Below are 25,745 nucleotides of genomic sequence, written 5' to 3'. Positions count from 1 at the left end.
CCGTCTCTCCTTTCAATGTCATTATTTACACGAGAAGCCGTCTCTCCTTTCAATGTCATTATTTACACGAGAAGCCGTCTCTCCTTTCAATGTCATTATTTACACGAGAAGCCGTCTCTCCTTTCAATGTCATTATTTACACGAGAAGCCGTCTCTCCTTTCAATGTCATTATTCACACAATAAGCTGTCTCTCCTTTTTTCTCCTTCCTGTTTGTCAGTGTGTGTTCTCCCACCCTGGTACTGACCGGTCTGTAGGGCTGTCCTCCTCCTCATTCCCCTCTCCACTCTCACTCTCCTCACTGCTCTCACTGCCTTCTGAGGATGAGGAGTAGTCATTGGCCTTCACCGGAGGTCTGGGCTGCTCCTCAGGACGCTCCTTAGCATACAGCCCATGGTCCTGAACACACACACACACACACGACACACAGACGACAGGTTTTGCCAGCATACTAGGACTATGACAGGCATGTGTAACTTAACACAGCAGCCTGACATAGTGAAACCAATACATGTGTATCACAGCACACACACAGATACTAACCTCTCCTATAGCTCTCTTGTAACTCTGTGCATTGGAAGAAGCAGTGGACAAACAGGGAAGTGAGCGGTGTAGGAAGAGAGAAAAAGAAAAGTGCAGAGAATAGGATATGAAAAAAAGAGAAACTGTTAGTGTAGGAGTCAATTTCCAGAAAAAGATCCGCTGTAGGGATTGGGGAGTGAGTGCAGGTGTTACAATAGTGCAGAATAGTCAGTGAAAATTCATTTCAAAAGTGATAAGCTGAAAAGAAGATGCGTGTGAACAGCTGACAAATGGGAAGGGTGTGTAAAGTGTCTGAATATCCTTCATGCAGTGTTCATAGTGAGGGTGTTTTACAGGTGAGGGGTACTTACAGCAGGGCGACTGGGGCGGGACGACGTGCGAGACTCCCCTGGCTTGTGCCCCGTCATGCGCCCATCATGGCCTAGTATGGGGGAGTCTATTTTGGAGGAGCCTGAAACCAACATTCTGAATGTCAACATGGAATTGCTAACATCATTGCTGGGGCTTGCTTTCATTCCATAAGAGGGATCAACAGAAAGAGAAGGAGATAGATAAGCAGAGTCACAGAGAATGTGATTGACTCACTGAGTATCCGGTGCCTCTCCAGAGAGCCAGTCTGGGGTAGATTGGATACGTGGTTCATGCTATCTCCTCTCTCCCAGCGGTCGTTGCGGCTGAGGTCTGGGTTGCTATTACAAGGAAGAGATAAGATTATTAGTTATTAAAACCTCAGCAGTGAATATCATAACTCTGTCATGATCTACCATCATCCATGTGTCATGATTGGAATCAGAATAGTCTTCTGACACATGTTTAAAATGTGAATGTATTGCCAAATGAGCTCATGAGTGAGACGGGGAGTAAAACTGACTTTGTTTGGTGCATGATTTCGGAGGTGTTGTTTAGTGGGGACAAATTTTTGCCAAAATTCTCTAAACACTGCTTACCTGCTAAATAGTTATCGAAAACATCGCCAGATACCTCCATGTTAGCATGTAGTGCATAACATATGAATAAACGCGTGCCCTTTCTGAAGAGGGAGGGAGGGACTGGGAACAGGCTTTGGCAGAGGGAGGTATGGACTTCGTTAAGACAGATTGGAAAGTGTTTGCCGCCAAAACCTAAATCAAGTAGCGGGAGATTTGGTTCTAGGAGCCGGAATTAGAATGAGAGTAGCTTAGATGTGTCCGTCTGAGTTACCTGGCTCTGACTGGATGCCTGATGCCAGACGATAGGTTGGTGTTGAGAGCTGTGGCAATGGAGGCGGTCCTCTGGGGAATCTGCGAAAGATCGAGAGATATCCGACATTACTAAATACATTATATGACCAAAAGTATGTAAACACCTGCTCGTCGAACATCTCATTCCAAAATCATCGGCATTAATATGGACTTGGTCGCCCCTTTGCTGCTATAACAGCCTCCACTCTTCTGGGAAGGCTTTCCACTAGATGTTGGAACATTGCTAAGGGGACTTGCTTCCCCGCAGTGCCAGACCTCACTGATGCTGGGCGATTAGGCCTGGCACGCAGTCTGCATTCCAATTCATTCCAAAGGTGTTCGATGGGGTTGAGGTCAGGGCTCTGTGCAAGCCAGTCAAGTTCTTCCACACCGATCTCAACAAACCATTTCTGTATGGACCTCGCTTTTTGCACCTGGACATTGTCATGCTGAAACAGGAAAGGGCCTTTCCCAAACTGTTGCCACAAAGTTGGAAGCACAGAATAGTCTAGAATGTCATTGTATGCTGTAGCATTAAGATTTCCCTTTACTGGAACTAGGGGCCTAGCCCGAGCCATAAAAAACAGCCCCAGACCATTATTCCACTTCCACCAAACTTTACAGTTGGCACTATACATTGGGGCAAGTAGCATTCTCCTGGCATCCGCCAAACCCAGATTTGCTGTTAAACTGCCAGATAGTAAAGCGTGATTCATCAATCCAGAGAACGGGTGTCCACTACTCCAGAGTCCAATGGTGGTGATTTACACCACTCCAGCAGAGGCTTGGCATTGTGATCTTAGGCTTGGAAGCTCCCGACTAACAGTTTTTGTGCTGACATGGCTTCCAGAGGCAGTTTGGAACTCGGTAGTAAGTGTTGCAACCGAGGACAGACAATTTTTACACACCACACGCTTCAGCATTCGGCGGTTCAATTCTGTGAGCTTGTGTGGCCTACCACTTCACGGCTGAGCCGTTGTTGCTGCTAGACATTTCCACTTCACAATAACAACACTTTTACCGGGGCAGCTCTAACAGGGCAGAAATTTGACAAACTGACTTGTTGGAAAGGTGGCATTCCATGATGGTGCGATGTTGAAAGTGACTGAGCTCTTCAGTATGGCCATTCTACTGCCAATGTTTATATATGGAGATTGCATGGCTGTGCGATCGATTTTATACACGGGTCAGCAACAGGTGTGGCTAAAATAGCCGAATCCGCTAATTTGAAGGGGTGTCCACATACTTTTGTATATACAGAACCAGTCAAAAGTTTGGACACAACTAAACATTCAAGGGTTTCTTTATTTTTACTTCACCTTTATTTAACCAGGTAGGCCAGTTGCGAACAAGTTCTCAATTACAACTGCGACCTGGCCAAGATAAAGCAAAGCAGTGCGACAAAAACAACACAGAGTTGCACATGGGATAAACAAATGTACAGTCAATCTGTATACAGTGTGTGCAAATTAAGTAAGGAGGTAAAAAAAATATAGGCCACAGAGGCGAAGCAATTACAATTAACACTGGAGTGATAGATGTGCAGATGAGGATGTGCAAGTATAAATACTGGTGTGCAAAAGAGCAGAAAAAACTAAAACATATGGGGATGGGGTAGGTAGTTGGTTGGACGGGCTATTTACAGATGGGCTGTGTACAGCTGCAATGATCTGTGAGCTGCTCTGACAGCTGATGCTTGAAGTTAGTGAGGGAGCTATAACTGTCCAACTTCTTAAACCTGAAAAGAAACTTCTAAATGTTATGCAGTGAAAACTGCCAAATCTGACTTTAGTAACCACATTGTGTGCCTGTTACAATACATCAATCATGACGGATGACGAATATCCACTTTGTTAAATCTGATTTGCTAATGTGCGCCAATGCGATGTCCTTCTATCCTCCACGGTCTGTGTTCCATTGGCCTCTACCGCATGTACACTAGGTGTACAAAACATTAAGTACATCTGCAATTTTCAGGTAGATCAGCTTTAATATTGCAGATAGATTATAGCTCTCATCAATGTAATTGTATGCATCATTTTCATTCCCCCATATATTTTGTAAATATACAGTACCAGTCAAAATTTGACACACCTACTCATTCAAGGGTTTTTATTTTTACTATTTTCTACATTGTAGAATAATAGTGAAGACATCAACACTATGAAATAACACATATTGAATCATGTAGTAACCAAAAAAAGTGTTCAATCAAAATATATTTGAGATGTTAGATTCTTCAAAGTAGCCACCCTTGCATTGATGACAGTGCACTCTTGGCATACTCTCAACCAGCTTCCTAAGGAAGAATGCTTTTCCAACAGTCTTGAAAGTGTTCCCACATATGCTGAGCACTTGTTGGCTGCTTTTCCTTCACTCTGCGGTCCAACTCATCCCAAACCATCTTAAATGGGTTGAGGTCGGGTGATTGTAGTATTAGACTGATGCAGCACTCCATCACTCTCCTTCTTGGTCAAACAGCCCTTACACAGCCTGGAGGTGTGTTGGGTTATTACCCTGTTTAAAAACAAATGATAGTGGGACTAAGCGCAATCCAGATGGGGTGGCAGATTGCTGCAGAGTGCTGTGGTAACCACGCTGGTTAAGTGTGCCTTGAATTCCAAATAAATCACACAGTGTCACCAACAAAGCACTTCCAAACCTTCATACCTACTCCATGCTTCACGGTGGGAACCACACATGTGGAGATCATCCGTTTACCTACTCTGCATCCTCTTCTTATTGGTGTCCTTTAGTAGTGGTTTCTTTGTAGCAATTCAACCATGAAGGCCTGATTCACACAGTCTCCTCTGAACAGTTGATGTTGAGATGTGTCTGTTACTTGAACTCTGTGAAGCATGTATTTGGCCTGCAATCTGAGGTGCAGTTAAATCTAATGAACGTATCCTCTGCAGCAGAGGTAACTCTGGTCTTCCTTTCCTGTGGCGGTCCTCATGAGATCGTTTCATCATAGCGCTTGATGGTTTTTGTGACTGCACTTGAATAAACATTGAAAGTTCTTGAAATGTTCCAGATTGACTGATCTTCATGTCTTGTAGGAATGACGGACTGTCGTTTCTCTTTGCTTATTTGAGCTGTTCTTGCCATAATATGGACTTGGTCTTTTACCAAATAGGACCATCTTCTGTATACCACCCTTACCATGTCACAACACTGATTGGCTTTAACGCATTAAGAAGGAAAGAAATTCCACAAATTAACTTTTAACAAAGCACACCTGTGAATTGAAATGCATTCCAGGCAACTACATCATGAATCTGGTTGAGAGAATGCCAAGAGTGTGAAAAGCTGTCATCAAGGCAAATGGTGGCTACTTTAAAGATTCTCAAATATAAAATATATTTTGATTTGTTTTACACTTTTTTGCTTACTACATGATTCCATATGTGTTATTTCATAGTTTTGATGTCTTCACTATTATTCTACAATGTAGAAAATAGTAAAAATAAAACATAAACCTTGAGTATATCTAAAAGACTAAAACCCAGCAGGTGGCCTCTCACCTTGGGCGGCTGTTCGATCTCTGGCAGGCGAATCCAGGGGCCGCGGTCCTCCCTTTTGCGAGGCTGTGGGGCGGGGCTCTCGGAGGTGGGATCAGAGTTCTGTCGGACCAGCTCCCTGGAGTGGACGGGGCGGGGGGTGGGGGAGGGATCCTGGGTGGGGAAGGCGGACATGGTCTTAGTGGGCTGGTCACACAGGGACTGGGAGCGGGGGACAGGGGCAGCGTAGGGCTTCAGCGGGACCAAGTGGGCCATCTGGAACTGCAGCGGTGCAGCAGTGAGGAAGGAGGGAACGGAGGAAGTGAGTATAGAGGTGGAGGAGAGGGCAGGGTCAGGTAGTGAGAGCAAGCAAAATAGAGTGATAGGAGGGAGGATTGTGCAGGGCATATAGGGATTTTTGCCATTTTATGAAATTAGGGAAATAAGACAATATGAAAGCAATAAGAAGGGAAAAGGGTGGGTCCAGGAGGAGGAGAGGGGAGAAAAGGAAGGAAAAGAAGATTGAAAATAAATAAAGGTAAAATAAACATTATTAGACAGGGGGTAATGCAGTCCAAGGAAAAAGACATGGGGAAGGAAAGAACATCTAATTTTTCTCTCAACTTTGACACATTGCAGTCTCCATTGTGATAAACCAGTATTTCAACAACATGTCTACACTATATTGTAACAAGGGAAACATATTAATAAAGTACACACAAATATATTCCCAGATGAACAAACACCAACACACACCTTGCCCTGTCCCCCCTGAGGCTCAACAGGCCGCTGCATAGGCGGGGTCTGAGCAGCCTGGCCCCCTCCGGATTGGCTGATGGAGTCAGAGCGTGATTGGATGGCAGTGTCAGAGACAGTGTTGCAGATTTTGGGGGAGCCCTGCCTGTTGAGCTTACTGCGCTCCTCCACCTGAGAGAGGAAAATGGAAGGAAATAAGGGGAGAAGTGATGGGGGAGAGGGAGAAAGCCCATCACAGAGATGTCGAATCAGACTAACTTTCAGGAAAAAAGATGACACTTAAGGTGATACTGCATAACTGCTTGATGCTAACTTGTTACAGGGTAATTGCTAAATATATCCCTCTGGTATTACTCTAGGTTATAAAACCCTATTTAATGAAAGGTGTAGTCGATAGGGTTATTTAAGTTGAAGTTATAGCACGTTCCACTGTTCATGTCCGTGTGGCATTATTGTACCTCTCGGGCCCATGCAGGCTTATTGTTGGGCTCCACGTTCTTGCTGTAGTGGTAGAGGGGCTGGGGCTTCTTGTCCTGTTGCTGCTGCTGCAGGGACACCAGGTAGGCATGCTCCTGCTGCAGCTGCCTCTGCAGACGCTCAGACTGTCTCTGCTCCTCCAGCTGCTTACGCTTGTACTCCTGGACACACACCATGATACGGTCAAAGCAGACTTTTCTAGGCCTGAGCATGGCTAGTACACAATACACACCCCTTTGACATGCCCCCCAGACAGACACAATCCTACATACAAAGATGGGGACATCATGCAGGGTATACATAGATATGGGCCTTATTCTCAAAATTCTCTCAATGATTCTCTAGTTCTCTCAAGAAATGTTTTCGTAAAACAAAGAAGCAAAATACAGTATGTTAGTGCAAACTGTCAAACTGGAGTATTTGACGCCTCTAGTGGTGAGAGGTGTGAAGTGCCAGTAGGAGGAGGAGGGTAAGGTAAGCAGTATGCCCTGCAGGCAGAGGTAGGGGTAGACTAGGGCTGAGGAGAGGAGGTGACTGCAGGATAAAGGAAGGAAGAGAGTTACCATGAGCAGTGCCTGCTCCTGAAGCAGCTGCTGCTGAAGGATTTCTAACTGCCGCTGTTCCTCCTCTAACTTATGTCTTATGAACTCCTGAAGAGAGAGGTGGAGGAGGGGTGAAGAGGGAAAGGAAAGACAATGGAGGAGAAGAGGATAGATATAAATAGACCACGATGTAGAGGGGAAATTATGACTGTCATACACTAGTTAGTACACAGCCTTAGTGATTTGTCATGGCTTTAAAATTCTACAGGTAAACTAAAAGCTACTGCAAAAAGGTATTAGCTTTTGCAGTTTGACTGTTAGCCTCTACAATACAAATCCATATAAATTGCATCACTTCTTCATTTAGGACTCGATGCAGGTTAGTTATCACTTAGAAACGGGCAATGGTAGGAGAGTTAAACGGTTTATGGAGAAAAGGAGACTAGGAGAATTGATTATAAAACGTAGGTTGACTGTGATATAATGCCAGTCACAGTGTTACTAAGGTAGAGCAGAAACGAAGCAAAAGAGAGACGCAGAAACTGAGCTCACCCACAGAAAACTCATCTCTGTATAAATACTCTAATTTAGATCCCTGCTGCCATGGCAACCAGCTCACGGACATTCCACAGCCAGAGTGGCTTGCAGTAGCCTGCAGAATAGGCTACGCCCACACCTCTCCACAATTGGCTGACTGTGCTCCTGCGCTTCTCATGGTTGGTTACCTGCTCCCTCTCGGCCAGCCTCCTATCCTCCTCCCTCCTTATATCGTCAAGTCTCCGATGGGGGCCCTTTTCTTGCTGTCTCACCATCTCTCGCTCTTTTCTCTGTTGCTGAGAGGGATGACAGGAGAGAGGGAGAGAAATGAGTGTGGAAGCCACTTTTGCATATTATGTTGTGGTTATAATGGATGCCTTACTTTTGCATAAACCGTTAGTTTTTTTCCTCCACTGTGAGAGGAAATAAAAGGTGTAAAAGAGCAAGCGAGAGAGAAAAAGCGGGAGGAGGAGGGGGGAGATGTTGGTTGTGAGTCACACATGTACCGCCAGCCACTGCAGCCCTGCTCATCTTCTGAGACTGACCTTCTCCCTGATTCAAACACTTGGCCAGTTGTTCTTTTAAACCTTTACCGGTCTCTTCTTACAATTTTTTATTATTAAAAACTTAAATTCCTACTACTAAGAACTCAAATAGGAACTATCAATGGGTTTTTTTTCAACTTGATGTTTATTTAGGAAATAACAGATCTCTACCAGGCGGTTGAGAAGTCAAAATACAGCCATACCAGCAATGACATAGATGCGGTAAATGCCTGCTAAACACTGACTCTGGTTCATATAAGCTAGTTAGCATACAGAATTCAGTGGTAGTAGTTAGTCGTTTTGAACTGTATTGCTGTTGATTGATGACATGAACATGTGTTGGGATTGACATCCATATGCAAACATTATACTCAAATTTTTACCACAACATTGTGTGAAACACACAAACAATAGCCTAAACGTATGCTAATTTTCCTGGGGGGCAAGGAGATTCAGTATCTTTCTCCCACATGTTTCCATGGCAATTCCATTGTTTTGGTTGAGTTCGAATGACCGTAAATAAAAATAAAAAATAAACTTTATTTAACTAGGCAAGTCAGTTAAGAACAAATTCTTATTTTCAATGACGGCCTAGGAACCGTGGGTTAACTGCCTTGTTCAGGGGCAGAACGACAGATGTTTACCTTGTCAGCTCGGGGATTCGATCTTGCAACCTTTCGGTTACTAGTCCAATGCCGCTTTACCGCATGTGTAACGGATGTGAAATGGCTAGCTAGTTAGCGGGTACGCGCTAGTAGCGTTTCAATCAGTTACGTCACTTGCTCTGAAGCCTAGAAGTAGGGTTGCCCCTTGCTCTGCAAGGGCCGCGGCCTTTGTGGAGCGATGGGTAACGATGCTTCGTGGGTGACCGTTGTTGATGTGTGCAGAGGGTCCCTGGTTCGCGCCCGTGTCGGGGCGAGGGGACGGTTTAAAGTTATACTGTTACACATGTATAGATGCATGTTCATGTCATCATCACCAATCAACAAATTAACTTTCAACAAGGCACACCTGTGAATTGAAATGCATTCAATCAATCAATCAAATGTATTTATGAAGCCCTTCTTACATCAGCTGATGTCAAAGTGCTGTACAGAAACCCAGCCTAAAACCCCAAACAGCTAGCAATGCAGGTGTAGAAGCATGGTGGCTAGGAAAAACTCCCTAGAAAGGCCGGAACCTAGGAAGAAACCTAGAGAGGAACCAGGTTATAAGGGGTGGCCAGTCCTCTTCTGGCTGTGCCGGGTGGAGATTATAACAGAAAATGGCCACTATGTTCAAATGTTCATAGATGACCAGCAGGGTCAAATAATAAATTAGGTGACTACCTCATGAAGCTGGTTGAGAGAATGCCAAGAGTGTTCAAAGCAGTCATCAAGGCAAAGGGTGGCTACTTTGAATAATCCCAAAAATAAAATATATTTTGATTTGTTTAACATTTTTTGGTTACTATGATTCCATGTGTTATTTCATCATTTATGTCTTCACTATTATTCTACAATGTAGAAAACAGGAAAACTCTTGAATAAGTACAGTACCAGTCAAACGTTTGGACACACCTACTCATTCCAGGGTTTTTCTTTATTTTTTACATTGTAGAATAATAGAGAAGACATCAAAACTATGAAATAACACATTCATTTTTTTTACCCCTTTTTCTCCCCAACTTCGTGGTATCCAATTGGTAGTTACAGTCTTGCCTCATCGCTGCAACTCCCGTACGGACTCAGGAGAGGTGAAGGTCGAGATCCGTGCATCCTCCGAAACACAACCCAGCCACTGCTTCTTGACACAATGCCCGCTTAACCCGGAAGCCAGCCACACCAATATGTCGGTGGAAACACTGTGTCAGCGTGCATTGCGCCCGGCCAGCCACAGGAGTCGCTAGAGCGATGGGACAAGAACATCCCTGTTGGCCAAACCCTCCCCTAACCCATACGATGCTGGGCAAATTGTGCGCAGCCCCATGGGTCTCCCAGTAGCGGCCGGCTGCGACAGAGCCTAGACTCAAACCAGGATCTCTAGTGGCACAGCGATGCAGTGCCTTAAACCACTGCGCCACTCGGGAGGCCCATGAAATACCACATTTTGACTGCGACCAAAAACAAGCTACATATTGACAGTAGCAAAACAAATTATCTAATGATTCTGTCTCTTCGCTAATATTAGGAAGGTGTTTTTAATGTTTTATATATTTGAATTACAATTTGAATATCATTTTTACTCATCTCAACAATATTTAAAAGACATACTTTAGGTCTGCTTCAATGGAGTTTATAGATGAGTAAGCTTGGGTAAATGTGGATTTATATATATTTTTTTAAATACAAATTATGGTAATTTATGTCCAATATTCAATTACATTGAAATGAATGTGTTTTCAGGTTGTGTATGTTGCAATGTGCCTCCAAAAGGAATTATATATTTCAAATGATCCAGGTTCTTCTACCATGTTTCCCACATATTCAGACATTTTGAGATAATAATGTATGACAAAGTGCAGTTCTCTTTTATTACATACAGTGACAACCGCCTGGTTGACCACATTTTTACAAAATTCTTACTTTTTAGGCTTTTTACATTTTAATTTATTTTCATATGCCTACTCTTCAAGGTCTCTACTAACAGGAATGGTGCAATATTAATCCCTCATCAACTGAATTCCTGCCTCTTATACCATATATTTTGTGACAGAGTTCTTACAGCCCCGAGAGAGCAAAGTTACAGTGCCACAACACTGAACTGCAGCAACCCAAAAATATACAAAGTATGTTTTTTGATGCAGTGGGGCTAGGGGAGTTGACCAATTAAGTTAACGTGAAGTTTCTTTTCATAACCACTTCGAAATCCATTGTCAAAACATGCTCTGCCAGCCAGTTGAGAATAGGGCTAAAGGGTTAAAGATGCAGTCCGGGATCTTCAGCACATCTTCTTAACATACTGTACAAATTCCTATTCGTAACATATCATACGAATTGCATGACGTAGTACACAATTGTCTACCATTTTCAGGGACCCGTTTTGGTTTGTGAGCACTACTTTCAAAACTACTGGCTGAAATTATACAAAAGCTCTGGAGCATCACTTTAATTGGTATCGCCCTGAATAGATTTAAGCCGCCTTCTGAAAAGACACTACATCCTCCCTATTAAAACATCTCCCTTAAGAGAGGCTTCCTCATTGTTGTATTAAAACAAGATATAACTTGCTAATGACATGTTTTACATTTAAGATGCTGGTCTTCTCTTTTGTTGTTGCCAATTAATGAACTATCTCCAGAAAACATTCAGCGATAAAAACTGTTTTCTCTCCCTGAAGAAAAGTTGATACCTGACCTTGTGATAATCCCATCTACTGCATGTGGTGAATCTAACATTTGAGATTTAAATCCAGTTGAATTCTTTTAGTTGGCACAGAAATTATGTACAATTATTTATTATAATACTCATTATAAAAATTTAAAAAAAGCAATATAGATAGCTTTTTTTATTTAACTAGGCAAGTCAGTTAAGAACAAATTCTTATTTACAATGACGGCCTACCGGGGAACCGTGGGTTAACTGCCTTGTTCAGGGGCAGAACGACAGATTTTTACCTTGTCAGCTCGGGGATTCGATCCAGCAACCTTTCGGTTACTGACCCAGCGCTCTAACCACTAGGCTACCTGGCATTACCAACTTGCTAAATTAGCAAGCTTCATATCCTGCTGTATTATGGCATCTTCAAAAACACTGTACAGTGTGTTTTGGCAATATACATAACAGCCTAGTACAAGCCCAGTAAACCTGGCTACTGTGAAAACCTTAGAGACTTGGGGTGACATAAATAGCTGTATAAAAGCTTGTGATGATTCATTCTCTGTAAGTTAGAATAAAGTCAGCTGAACCATGTTGGTCACTGGTTTTACCTCACAGGGTAAAATCGTGGTTTACTTGAACCTGCTAAAGAACACTAGCCGCAGTTGATAAGGCTGTGTGTGACCGTGTGTCAGTGGAGTTCTCTCGTTTGTGCAAAAGCCAATCCTCCGTCCTCTCTCCTCCGTGACTAGGAAACCGATAAGTGGTTGAGGTGTGTGTAAATTTGTTAGTAGACAAACAGAAGACGGTCCTACCCTCCTCGATAGCCTCCTTTTATCGATAAAATGTCTTGCACTACTAACTAAATTAGTTTTTAGCACTTCACACATTTATTTTGGGATCCACCACTGTAAAAGTCATTTCATACGAGTGCATTTGTCCACTTTCCCTCTCCTCACCAACTCTCCTCGATTAACTTTTACCTTTTTCAAAAGGAGGTGAGAGAGGACGGAGGAGAGAGTGCGCAGGAGGTGAGAGAGAACGGAGGAGAGAGGACGGAGGAGAGAGGGTGCAGGAGGTGAGCAAATCTAATTGATATAAGGCCTGTGCGTATTACCTCTTCCAGGCGGCGACGCTGTTCTTTCTGCTCCTCGATGCGTTTCTGTCGGTCGTGCAGCAGCTGTCTCTTGTGTTCCTCTGGGTCTCGGCGCTGGGCGGCCAGTTGGGCCTGCTGTCTCTTCAGAGCCTCCGATCGCTCCTTGTTCTCCTGCTGCAGACGCAGGAAGTCCCGCCTCAACGTCGACTCACCAGGCACATTCAGGATGGAGGTACTTGAGGACGGAGAGAGAGAGAGAGGTGGAAGGGAGAGAACGACGCAGAGAGACAGAGACATATAGCAGGATGAGGTAATGGAAAGATCATAGTAGAGAAGCAGGAGATTGTGTCATTCATCTCAGGGCACTGTGGTCTTATATTACTGCGGTATTGCTTGGGGTAGTAACGTTGTTGGGGTAGTGTTGTGTTACCTGGACTCTCCGTCTTCCCCACGGTTCTCATCCTCCTCATCACTGCCACTGTACTCATACTCTGTCTCCTCTGAAACAAAGACAGTAAGAGAGAGAACAGAAGTGAGAACGCATAGCATCTACAATGCATTCGGAAAGTATTCAGACCCCTTGACTTTTCCCACATTGTTACATTACAGCCTTATTCTAAAATGGATTAAATAATTTTTTTCACCTCATCAATCTACACACAATACCCCATAATTACAAAGCAAAAACAGATTTTTAGAAATGTTTGCAAATTATTATTTTTTTTAAATAATACCCGAAATATCACATTTACTTAATGTATTCAGACCCTTTACTCAGTACGTTGTTGAAGCACCTTTGGCAACGATTATAGCATTGAGTCTTCTTGGGTATGACGTTACAAGCTTGGCACACCTGTATTTGGGGAGTTTCTCCCATTCTTCTCTGCAAATCCTCTCAAGCTCTGTCAGGTTGGATGAGGAGCGTCGCTGCACAGCTATTTTCAGGTCTACAGTGCTGTTCGATCGGGTTCAAGTCCAGGCTCTGGTTGGGCCACTCAAGGACATTCAGAGACTGGTCCCGAAGCCACTCCTGCATTGTCTTGGCTGTGTGCTTAGAGTCGTTGTCCTGTTGGAAAGTGAACCTTCGCCACAGTCTGAGATCCTGAGTGCTCTGGAGCAGGTTTTCATCAAGGATCTCTCTGTACTTTGCTCCGTTCCGTTCATCCCTCCCTCAATCCTGACTAGTCTCCCAGTCCCTGCCACTGAAAAACATCCCCACAGCATGATGCTGCCACCACCATACTTCACCATAGGGAAGGTGCCAGTTTTCCTCCAGATGGGACACTTGGCTTTCAGGCCAAAGAGCTCAATCTGGGTTTCATCAGACCAGAGTATCTTGTTTCACATGGTCTGAGAGTCCTTTAGATGCATTTTGGCAAACTCCAAGCAGGCTGTCATGCGCTTTTACTGAGGAGTGGCTTCCATCTGGCCTAGAAAGAGTATTGGTGGTTCCAAACTTCTTCCATTTAAAAATGATGGGAAGCCACTGTGTTTTTGAAGGACTTTCAATGCTGCAGAAATGTTTTGATACCATTCCCCAGATCTGTGCATCGACACAATCCTATCTCTGAGCTCTACGGACAATTCCTTTGACCTCATGGCTTGTTTTTTGCTCTGACATGCACTGTCAACTGTGGGACCTTATACAGACAGGTGTGTGCCTTTCCAAATCATGTCCAATCAATTGAATTTACCACAGGTGGACTCCAATCAAGTTGGAGAAACATCTCAAGGATGATCAATAGAAACAGGATGCACCTGAGCTCAATTGCAAGTCTCATAACAAAGGGTCTGAATAGTTAGGTAAATAATTATATAGTTTTTCCTTTGTCATTATGGGGTATTACTTGTAGATTGATGAGTGAAAAAAAATATTTGATCCATTTTAGAATAAGGCTGTAACGTAACAAAATGTGGAAAACGTGAAGGGGTCTGAATATTTTGCCGAATGCACTGTAGTACTGCAAACATGCGTACTTATAATGACCATAATACATCCCACTCTCACCATCCATACCATAATACATCCCACTCTCACCCTCCATACTATAATACATCCCACTCTCACCCTCCATACTATAATACATCCCACTCTCACCCTCCATACCATAATACATCCCACTCTCACCCTCCATACTATAATACATCCCACTCTCACCATCCATACCATAATACATCCCACTCTCACCATCCATACCATAATACATCCCACTCTCACCATCCATACCATAATACATCCCACTCTCACCCTCCATACTATAATACATCCCACTCTCACCCTCCATACTATAATACATCCCACTCTCACCATCCATACCATAATACATCCCACTCTCACCCTCCATACTATAATACATTCCACTCTCACCCTCCATACTATAATACATCCCACTCTCACCCTCCATACTATAATACATCCCACTCTCACCCTCCATACTATAATACATCCCACTCTCACCCTCCATACCATAATACATCCCACTCTCACCCTCCATACATACATCCCACTCACCCTCCATACCATAATACACCTCACACTCCATACCATAATACATCCCACTCTCACCCTCCATACTATAATACATCCCACTCTCACCCTCCATACCATAATACATCCCACTCTCACCCTCCATACTATAATACATCCCACTCTCACCCTCCATACCATAATACATCCCACTCTCACCCTCCATACCATAATACATCCCACTCTCACCCTCCATACCATAATACATCCCACTCTCACCCTCCATACATCCCACTCACCCTCCATACCATAATACACCTCACCCTCCATACCATAATACATCCCACTCTCACCCTCCATACCATAATACACCTCACTCTCACCCTCCATACCATAATACACCCCACCCTCCATACCATAATACACCCCACCCTCCATACCATAATACACCCCACCCTCAGTCCCCATACCATAATACACCCCACCCTCAGTCCCCATACCATAATACACCCCACCCTCAGTCCCCATACCATAATACACCCCACCCTCAGTCCCCATACCATAATACACCTAACCCTCACCCTCCATACCATAATACACCCCACCCTCACCCTCCATAATACACCTCACCCTCCATACCATAATACACCCCACCCTCCATACCATAATACACCCCACCCTCAGTCCCCATAGCATAATACACCTCACCCCCCATACCATAATACACCCCACCCTCAGTCCCCATACCATAATACACCCCACCCTCAGTCCCCATACCATAATACACCCCACCCTCAGTCCCCATACCATAATACACCTAACCCTCACCCTCCATACCATAATACACCCCACCCTCACCCTCCATAATACACCTCACCCTCCATACCATAATACACCCCACCCTCCATACCATAATACACCCCACCCTCAGTCCCCATAGCATAATACACCTCACCCCCCATACCATAATACACCCCACCCTCCATACCATACTACACCTCCATACCATAATACACCTCACCCCCACCCTCCATACCATAATACACCCCACCCTCAGTCTCCAACAACCATTATATGGAAAACACAAAATAGCGCAACCCAAATTACAGAGGCCTCAGTCAGGCTCAGGCCGGCCCTTCCCTCTCTCACCCTTCTCTCCCCTCTTCTTGCGTGTGCGGTCAATGTGGTCTTTGAGCTGGATGCGGACTTGGCGCTCTGTGGGCTGGTCCCGGATGAACGAGTGCTTCAGGAGCTGCTCTGTGGACGGCCGGCTGGTGTACGTCTTCACCAGGCAGCCCTCAATAAAATCTATAAACTTCTTAGACCTGAAGGGGGGGTAATGAGTGTCAGAGTCAGGTGAGGCAGAGGAGGGTGTTGAGTAACATCTGTTTGGTGGACAGAGATGGGACAGCTGGTGTGAGTGGGACTTTTAGGAGGCCTGGTATCTCCTGTAGGTCACATGTAATTGGGAATGTAGGTCACATGTAATTGGGAATGAAAACTATCCCAAGATGAGTGTTCAGAAAAAGAGAAGAACAGGAAAGGTCTGTGTGCGTGGGAGAGTGAAATAGAGACAGAAAGACAGTCAGTGTCCATACATTTAAAGTGGCAATGTACAACAGTGCTCCTTTAGGTAGATCTTTCACTGGTATTTTCATGGGAATGCAGGGCTTTTATCATTGGGCTTTGTACAGAAATGTTTGGTGATCAACTAGGAATGCCTTGGATATCGACCGGTTGGTGACTACTGGACTAATAGAGATCCCCAGTTTGTAGTCCTAAAAAACGGAAATGACTTACCTTTGGTTCGTTCAATCATTGCTATGGGGGAATTCATTGTGAAATAATAGTTTTTTTGGGGATAAACACCGAAAATAAGGCCTGTGGTAAACACAGGCTTAGAAGAGTTCTATGAGATCCTTTTGTGAATTTTGAAGCATGTATGTAATCAAAATAAGCACATAAAGGCTTCAGAATTCATGAAGGTCATGTTAACTGACTGATTAGGCAAGGAACAGAGCGCAAGCTGTTTTTGCTACTTTCTCAAACCATCAATAGCCTATAGTAGCATCATGCAGCCCATATATGTATTGATTTCTAAGGCATTCTAAAAGGTCTGTATCATTCACAACTAAAGTTGTCAAATAACTCTAAATCTAGCATATAGGACTTGTTTCAAAGTATCACTTCTACGCTCAACATAGCCACTTCATATGCGCACTTGCTCTGTAATGGTAAAAATATCCTTTCTACTTTATTCAGCTAAGTTCAATTATATTCTTCTTACTATAAAATAAAATAATGGCACGGGACATAAGAATATCTTGTCAGCTAAATGAACAAGCCTAAAGCAGGAGCATAGCCAAATAACATACGCCTAACGTAGGCCAACTCATATTCTGTTCTTCTGAAATACATTTTCTTCATATCATAATGTTTCTTTAGACCTGACTAAAATAAATAGTGGATTTATTGTAGTGGTGTATATTCAATTGATATATTATACTATTATACTACGTTTTAATGTAGATGTTCCAAAGGCGTGTATCAGCGGCTTGTATGTGTTGAGGCCTGGAGATACTAAATGTGTTTATGTTAATTAACGGTAAATTACCGTGAGACTGGCAGTCTTTTGCATGACAATAACCAACTGAGAAAAAGTCATGACCGCCACACCCCTAATCTTGACTTAGTCTCAGTGATAACATTTCTGACATGCCACTGAACTTCCAGTGGTAAGTACAGTGTATGAAAGGAATCCATGGCCAGCTGGTGTTGGATGTAAATAGTTCCGTAAAGCGCAGCAGGGCTAGGGTAAGGAAGGAATCTTATCACTGCAGAGGAAGGGATGGGCAGTGAGGGGAGTCAAGACAAAATAGCTATGTCCTAAAATAAAACTGAAGTTTCAGAAAAAATAACAGCAGAATCTAAGTAGCACACTCACCACTTCTTGGACTTGAGTTTGGGAGGGGGGTTCCTCGGGATGAGGAACAGAGCTCTCATAGGGTGCATATCACACAGAGCTGGAGGTGTAGAGAGAGGGGGGAGAGCAAGCGGTATGGGGGAAAGGTATTATGGATTGGTATTATACCCACCAAGCATTTAAGTCAAAACAGAATTTAAATACCAGTAGTATATTATTATACAGTATAAATACCAGTAGTATATTACTTTACAGTATACACTTGTAATGGATCACATAATTCTATGCAGAGAATTGTGACACTAATAGCCTAGCTACTCCCAGTCAATATCTGTGGTATTCCTAATCCCAATCCTTACTTTGTTCGCTCACACCTATTGCCCCATTGTCTTGTTTGAGCAACACTGTTACTCCTTGTCTTCCCAGCGTAGCTAGCAAAACCTGTCTGGTTAGGTTATCAGCTCAACAATAAAATGCATTCTAGAATGCATACACTGGCGGTACTTCTGATACTGCCCAAAGCATTCAGTGGTTTTCATTTCAGAACTTTGTGACTACACAATGATTACATGACCAGTTTAAGTTGGCTATTCCTTACTCTCGACATGTATAAGGTTTGTGCTGTATATGTTTTGTGTGTGCATCTGTGGAAACTTAAATGTGATACCTGTACAGACGGGCACATTTCACCTGTTTTGCACATCTAGTCAACACAACAGAATATATGTCAGTTTGTTCAAATTAGTGAAACTAGTCTGCTCATGTCAGACCACAGGGTGGTTTGGTAAGGTTTTGAAAAACAACAGCATTGCTATCTTACAATTAGCCAGTAGTATCCCACAGTAACCAATAGAAACTAACACAGTATTAGTGAGAATGTAAGTCCATGTTGCATAATTAATGACGGCACACCACACCAATTTGTTTTCCCATCTCAAGAGGTTATTAAATAAACTAAATTACTATAGTAAGTGCCAAGTAAAGTAACGGGGTTGGCGATTTCATTTTAAGGATCGGACCCTTTTAAAAAAATGTTTTCGCCTAATATGACATACTCAAATCTAACTGCCTGTAGCTCAGGACCTGAAGCAAGGATATGCATATTCTTGATACCATTTGAAAGGAAACACTTTGTAGTTTGTGGAAATGTGAAATGAATGTAGAAGAATAACACATTAGATCTGGTAAAAGATAATACAAACAAAAAATATGCCATAAATCCCCTTGAGACAGGGGGAATGGAAGCTTGTACGCAACAGCGAGGGGAAATTGAATGCAAGCTTCATAAATGAAATGAAAACATTTCTAGCCTGTCTAGCTATGGATAACAGGGTTGACGTGGTATGCTTGACACGCTCAGTTTTCCACCACAAAACACCAGAACTTGGCTAAAAAGAGTAGCGCCAGCTCACCTGCTTTTACACTAGGGTTTGACCATAAGATGTTAAATGTCTGTTTGGAAATGTTTTTTTTTTTTTAAAGGAATAGTTTCACCATATTAAAATGCATTCAGTTCACCTAACAGGGTTGTCCTTAAATTGAGGGTACAGTTTTTTTATTTGACCTTAAAAGGAACCAATAATAACACTAAATAAATAATAAATTGCCAAAAATGACCTTGTCAATGCAACATCATAACTAGGGCTTTACAATGATGGTGAAACGTAAGTGGGTTAAAATCTTCCTTGAAGTCACAAAGGGTGCACAGAGGGTTATGTCAAAATGCTTAATTTTAGCAAGCCTTCATTCATATAAAAAAACTGATTTATTGCATTTTTCATGTGGTCTATATTAGAGGGCTCTTCATTTAATATCACTGGCTTTTAAAATTAAATATCTGTGCACAATCTCTTAAGTGATAGTGATACAGTGCCTTTAGAAAGTACTCATACCCCTTGAATTATTCCACATTTTGTTGTGTTACAGCCTGAATTCAAAATGTATTATATTGAACAAATTAGTTTACATCCCGGATAGTGAGCATTTCTCCTTTGCCAAGATAATCCATCCACCTGACAGGTGTGGCATATCAAGCTCATTAAACAGCATGATCATTACACAGGTGTACCTTGTGCTGGGGACAATAAAAGGCCACTCTAAAATGTGCAGTTTTGTCACACAACCCAATGCCACAGATGTCTCAAGTTGAGGGAGCATGCAACTGGCATGCTGACTGCAGGAATGACCACCAGAGCTGTTGCCAGAAATTGTCATGTTAATTTCTCTACCATAAGCCGCCTCCAACGTTGTTTTAGAGATTTTGGTATTACGTCCAACCGGCATCACAACCGTAGACTACATGTACCACGTCAGCCCAGGAACTCCACATCAGGCTTCTTCACCTGCGGGATCGTCTGAGACCAGCCACCCAGACAGCTGATGAAAATGACAAGTATTCATGTCTGTAATAAAGCCATTTTGTGGGGGAAAACAAATTCTGATTAGCTGGGCCTAGCTCCCCAGTGGGTGGGCCAGTCTCCCAAGTGGGTGGGCCTAGCTTGGTGAAATGCTGTCGAGACACTTGTCCTTCTGGCAGGTTCTCCCATCTCAGCCCAAAAACTCTGTAGTTCTGTCAGAGTGGTTATTGGGTTCTTGGTCACCCCCCTGACAAAGTTCCTTCTTATCCAGTTGCTCAGTTTGGTTGGACAGTCAGCTCTAGGCAGTGTTGGTAGTTCCATATTTTTTCCGTATCCCAATGATGGATACCACTGTGCTCTTGGAAATTTTCAGCACTCTAGAAATTGTTTTATACCCTTCACCAGATATGCCTCATCACAATTCTCTCTGAGATCTACAGACAGTTTCTTGAACTTGGTATATGGTATAGTCTCTGCTCTGACATGCACGGTCAACTGTAGGACCTTATATAGACCGGTGTGTTTCTTTCTAAATCATGTCCAAACAATTGAATTGGCCACAGGTGGATGAAGTTGTAGTGACATCTCAAGGAAGATAAAAGGAAATTGGATACACCGGAGCTCAATTTGGAGTGTCATAGCAAAGGGGTGTGAATACTTATGTAAATTAGATATCTGCATTTCGTTTCAATAAATTTGCTAAAATTTCCAAAAACATATTTTCACTGTCATTATGGGGTATTGTGTGTAGATGGGCAAGAACATAAATATATTTTATACATTTTTAATTCAGTCTGTAACACAAAATGTGGAATAAGTCAAGGGGTACAAATACTTTCTGAAGGCACTGTATGTGCTTGTAGTGCTTTGCGATTTGCGATTTGATATAGAGTAGGCAATCTAGCGCCACAGATCAATAGCCCCCCCACCTCCTATCTTACATGAGCAGCACAGTGGTGAATGAGCCACCTCTTAAACACAGGGCTTGATTTACGGGCCAGTAATGAGACAGGAGGAAGATTATTCAATCTCTCCACTGCAGGTTTATGTTATGCGGAATGTGTTCTTGAGAGCTGGAGATAAAGCTGTTTTGTGGCTGTGTGTGTGTGTTTGTAGATTAATAGGGTAATAAAGTGGAGTCAGATGTGTGTGTGGGTTCACTGTACTGTACTTACGAGGAGCTCCCTCTGCCGTCTCTATGGCTGTGATCCCCAGGGACCAGATATCACTCTGTGGACACACCAGTGAGAATTAGTAGCCACTCTCAAACACAGACATAGACACACGTTAGGATGGAAAGGGGTCATTACCCTGTAGTCATAGGTGGAGTCAGGGTTCTCGTCACAGGCGATGACCTCAGGGGCCATCCAATAAGGCGTACCGATGAAGGTGTTCCTGCGCCCCACAGTCCTGTCCAGCTGAGCACTCACCCCAAAGTCCACTGGCCACAATGGAGAGGACAGAAGTCAGTATTAGTAGTAGAATATTAGCAACGATTCTCTTTTATGACTTCCGCTTCAAGTCGTGATTTAGTTAAGTTGTAGATAAAGAAATAATACAAATACATAGTGTGCCTGAGGGTGAGTCAATGTTTAGACTGAGGAAAGCTGCTGTAAACACACACTGGAGGGTAACTTACAGGCACAAAGAGCAGAGGGGTATACCTCCTGCAAGCTAGATCTACTCAGGGTTTTCTAAAGCTAGCCAGCTTCAGTTAGCTTCCCATTCTAGCTCAGGCTTCATCCGTACTATAACGGTGGATATTGCTTGACTGCCTGCCGCGAACTCTAGCAGGCTTGTAACTGCACGTGCATGTTGTACATGGCTAGTTGAATGCCAAACTCTTCATTGAGTCAGTGCCACATTTACATTTAAAGAAAATGTATCTTGCAAAATCAGCAGGCTATCGTGTGAAAGAGACTTTTAGAAATTGCATCCTTATTTTATTACTTTGGTGTGTTTTGATGTGGTTATCAATATATGAGCACCTTTTTCCCCACTCCTATTGATAAAAGAATTGTATTAAGTCAAACAAAAGTTTCTGTGCGTGACGTGCATTTGTCATTACTAAATGTGCAATGTGATAGGTATTTCTCTACACACAAAAACACGTTTGATTAATAAAATATTTAATCAGTTGTGTTCTTCAAATCAAAATCAAATTTATAAAAATGTAATCAAATTGTATTTGTTACATGCTTCGTAAACAATATATCTAGACTAAGAGTGAAATAATTACTTACGGGCCCTTCCCAACAAAGCAGAGAGAAAAAGAGAAATAATAGAAAAATAATAACACAAGGAATAAGTACACAGGGTACCAGTACCAAGTCAATGTGCAGGGGTACAAGGTTATTGAGGTAGACATGAACATATAGATAGGTATAAAGTGACTAGGCAATAGGATAGATAAACAGTAACAGCTTTTAGATGAGTCAAAAGATTGCAAAACGGGTCAATGCAGATCGTGCGAGTAGCTATTGGTTAAGTATATACCTAACTATGTATCAGTCTTATGGCTTGGGGGTAGAAGCTGTTCAGGTGAAGGGGATGATGACGTAATCTGAGAGGGAGGGAATCTGATTTCATTTGTCCTCAACTCACCGCTCAGACACTACATTCAGTATAAATGTAGTTAGCCCTGAGTTAGCCTGCATCTGAAGGATTCGTTGCCATAGAAATGTACCTGGCTAAAAGGTGAGCCAATTTTGTCGTCCCGGTTATCCCGAGTTGAACTCAGAGTTGACCAAAGTTACCTCACTAACTCCTCAAACTAGATTGATAGTATAGAGCTCAGGATTACATATTCATCACAACAAGCCCACACACTGTACATATAAACCATGTAGATAACACACAAGAAGCAGCAGAGCAAACACATGAACAGTTTAGCATCCATCCTCTCACCGAGTTTGACCTCTGCGTTCTCTGTCAGCAGCACGTTCTGTCCCTTGATGTCTCTGTGGATGACCTTGTGTTGGTGGAGGTGCGAGAGGCCCTGGGTATCAAAGAGGTCAGAGTTCAGTCAGGGGTTCGACACCCTCTGGAGGGAGTCTGTAATGGTGCTTTTCCACTGTAGGGATTTACGCAGGTGCTTGGCCTAAAGACTGTTGTGTAATGGTTCTACGGTTGGGTGTAGTGTGGTTTCTCACCCTGAGGATTTCTCTGCAGATGTAAGCGATCCAGTCCTCCTTCAGAGAGTTACCCTTGGTGTTCTTCACTAGGTCTGTCACGGAGCCCGCCCCACAGAACTCCATCACCAGCTATACACAAACAGGACGGAACTTAGCACACATAAATTCACACAGACACACTGCAATGTTCACTGTAATAAATAATGCTGCCTGCAGTAATCCTAATATTGTTTCTGTGCATTAAGCCATTCATGGATATCAGACACAGCCCATTAAATAATGAAGCTCTCCCTCAAATTATACCACCAGACAGGGACAACAGCCATCACACTGACCCAGAGATGGTCATCATGTCCAGGTGGGCTCTTCTTGACGAAAGCTCCGTAGTAGGTGGCAATATTGCGGTGATGGCTGTACTTCTTCAGCATGTTGATCTCAGCCTTGATCTCTTCCTCTTCTTCCTCTGTCACGTCCATTACCTTGATGGCAGCCAGCTGGCCCGTCTTAACATGACGCCCCTGAATAAAGGCAGAGTAGACTTGATCATCTTAACTCAGGGGTTCTTAAAGTGGTGTCTGCGGAGGTACTGCAGGAGGTCTGCGGACAGATCTCAAAATAAATATATATTATTTCTTTATTTTTCATAGCTTTTTTTATGAATATTACTAACAGATTAAACTAATTTTGGCCAAGGGATCCATGGAATAAGTTTATACACTGTAATACAATATAATAATATTAAAGTTACTATGTCATATTTTTGCATTGTAATTTCAGAAAATGTCTTCAATATATCTACAGTAATAGTGAAATGATTTTTTTCACCATTTTTTTTTCTTGGGCACAGACAAAATGGTGCAGCTTTCTTATTGGTCAACAAAAGATGGGCCGTCTCATTGTCAAATAGACTGGGGCTAACAAACACACACCAATAAGAAGTATGCATCATTAGAATGCAATTTTGTGTGTACCCAATAGTATTTTTGGGGGGTAAATATTGTGAAACACCATCATTACACTATTACTGTAGGTATATTAAGGACATTTTCTGAAGTTACAATGCAAAAATATGACATATAGCTCCTTTAATCAAAAATGTATGCTCTTAACCCTGGGCAATGGGCCTGGGATGCTCATAGGGATATTGGTTTTCACAGTACTCCACCAATTATACAAATTTTACTTAATACTTATTGTATTCCCCTTAATGTTTTTTTTTTTTTTTTTTTACATAAATGCACTGTAATTCAAGCTTCAAAATTGCCTCATTTTTTCTCTCTGCCTCAAAATGTATCAAATTGCAGGATTTTAACCAGAAAGAAGCAACAACAAAAACTCTGCTCCATGACAAAATGTGTAGAATTGCAGGAAATTAGCTTGAAAACAGCAAAATACAATTTTCAAAAATGTTCCTAAAAAAAGTTCCTTCCAAGGGCCCGAGACTTGGTTCGTCCGGTCATGCCCTGCCAAAGTCATAGTAGAACTTCTTGTATGCTATTTTTATCTCACTCGAGTTGTATTATGATTATGAGGGGGTCAATGATTAATTTGCTATCACAAAAGGGGTTCCAGGTCCCAAAAAGTTTGAGAACCCCTGTCTCAACTGGTCAATCAATCAAAACAAGAAACTGAAGGCTAGTAACAGCAGATGTCAGCTCTAAAAATACATCCTAACTTTGAGCAAAAATTCTCAAATAGTTAAAAGAACTCTGCCCTGGTTTAATCTGTTTTGAGAGTGATTATACTGTATGTTTCACCACATCATTTTCTCTTCAGCTCTACTTTTTAGTTCTCTCCATCTTCTCATTACTACTACCAGTCTTCTCAGCTCCTCAGACTGACAGCCTCAGCGTGGTCCAACACAGCTGCATTAATCCTAATCTCAGACTTACTACCACAACGAGGGTTTGATAAGGGGAGACACTCAAACAGCCTCAATATAAGCTTAAATCGGCTCGTGGTTCAGTGTCTCTCACCTACGCTGGATCGCTGATCCAAGCCCCATCCATACGTCTTGTCTTACCTTGTACACCTGTCCATAGGTCCCATTGCCAACGACCTCCACCAGCTCAAAGATCCCTGCTGGGTCCTGAGAAAAAGATGGACAGATTCACTAAGATTGTCAGAGAGAGACACACCAGACCACCAGGCCAGATGGACTGAGAGACAAGATGACGAGACAGACATGGTGAGCACATGGAGTGCCTTCAGAAAGTATTCATACACCTCTACTTTTTCAAAATTTTGTTGTGTTACAGCCTGAATTTAAAATGGATTCAATTGCGATTTGTCACTGGCCCACACACACACAAAGTAATACTGCAAAAAACATGTCAAAGCAATGCACTTTTTG

The 25,745-nt window shown here is 42.7% G+C and overlaps 1 protein-coding gene across 7 annotated transcripts in view; it reads right to left on the bottom strand.

The window, feature by feature from the left end:
• Positions 1-25,745, bottom strand: part of mink1 (misshapen-like kinase 1) — a 58,106-nt gene that overhangs the window by 17,052 nt on the left and 15,309 nt on the right. For 2 of the 7 annotated variants that reach the window (XM_071338550.1, XM_071338554.1), the window contains exons 2-21: positions 25,416-25,481; positions 23,728-23,910; positions 23,411-23,521; positions 23,166-23,256; positions 21,569-21,699; positions 21,434-21,488; positions 17,923-18,001; positions 16,128-16,303; positions 12,942-13,011; positions 12,533-12,746; positions 7,763-7,870; positions 7,059-7,145; positions 6,477-6,656; positions 6,019-6,189; positions 5,287-5,544; positions 1,743-1,822; positions 1,128-1,231; positions 893-993; positions 543-566; positions 247-398 (exon numbers count right to left, since the gene is read on the bottom strand). In XM_071338550.1, the coding sequence (XP_071194651.1) occupies positions 247-398; positions 543-566; positions 893-993; positions 1,128-1,231; positions 1,743-1,822; positions 5,287-5,544; positions 6,019-6,189; positions 6,477-6,656; positions 7,059-7,145; positions 7,763-7,870; positions 12,533-12,746; positions 12,942-13,011; positions 16,128-16,303; positions 17,923-18,001; positions 21,434-21,488; positions 21,569-21,699; positions 23,166-23,256; positions 23,411-23,521; positions 23,728-23,910; positions 25,416-25,481 (2,441 nt within the window). Of the gene's footprint in view, positions 1-246; positions 399-542; positions 567-892; positions 994-1,127; positions 1,232-1,742; positions 1,823-5,286; positions 5,545-6,018; positions 6,190-6,467; positions 6,657-7,058; positions 7,146-7,762; positions 7,871-12,532; positions 12,747-12,941; positions 13,012-16,127; positions 16,304-17,922; positions 18,002-21,433; positions 21,489-21,568; positions 21,700-23,165; positions 23,257-23,410; positions 23,522-23,727; positions 23,911-25,415; positions 25,482-25,745 lie in introns of those variants that run through there. The other 5 variants (XM_071338553.1, XM_071338551.1, XM_071338552.1 and 2 more) reach the window with 5 other exon arrangements.

The sequence above is a fragment of the Salvelinus alpinus genome, chromosome 13 (genome assembly GCF_045679555.1).
Source record: "Salvelinus alpinus chromosome 13, SLU_Salpinus.1, whole genome shotgun sequence".
Classification (NCBI taxonomy): domain Eukaryota; kingdom Metazoa; phylum Chordata; class Actinopteri; order Salmoniformes; family Salmonidae; genus Salvelinus; species Salvelinus alpinus.
The sequence above is the reverse complement of the archived record's forward strand: the minus strand, read 5'-3'. Positions and strand labels throughout refer to the sequence as shown.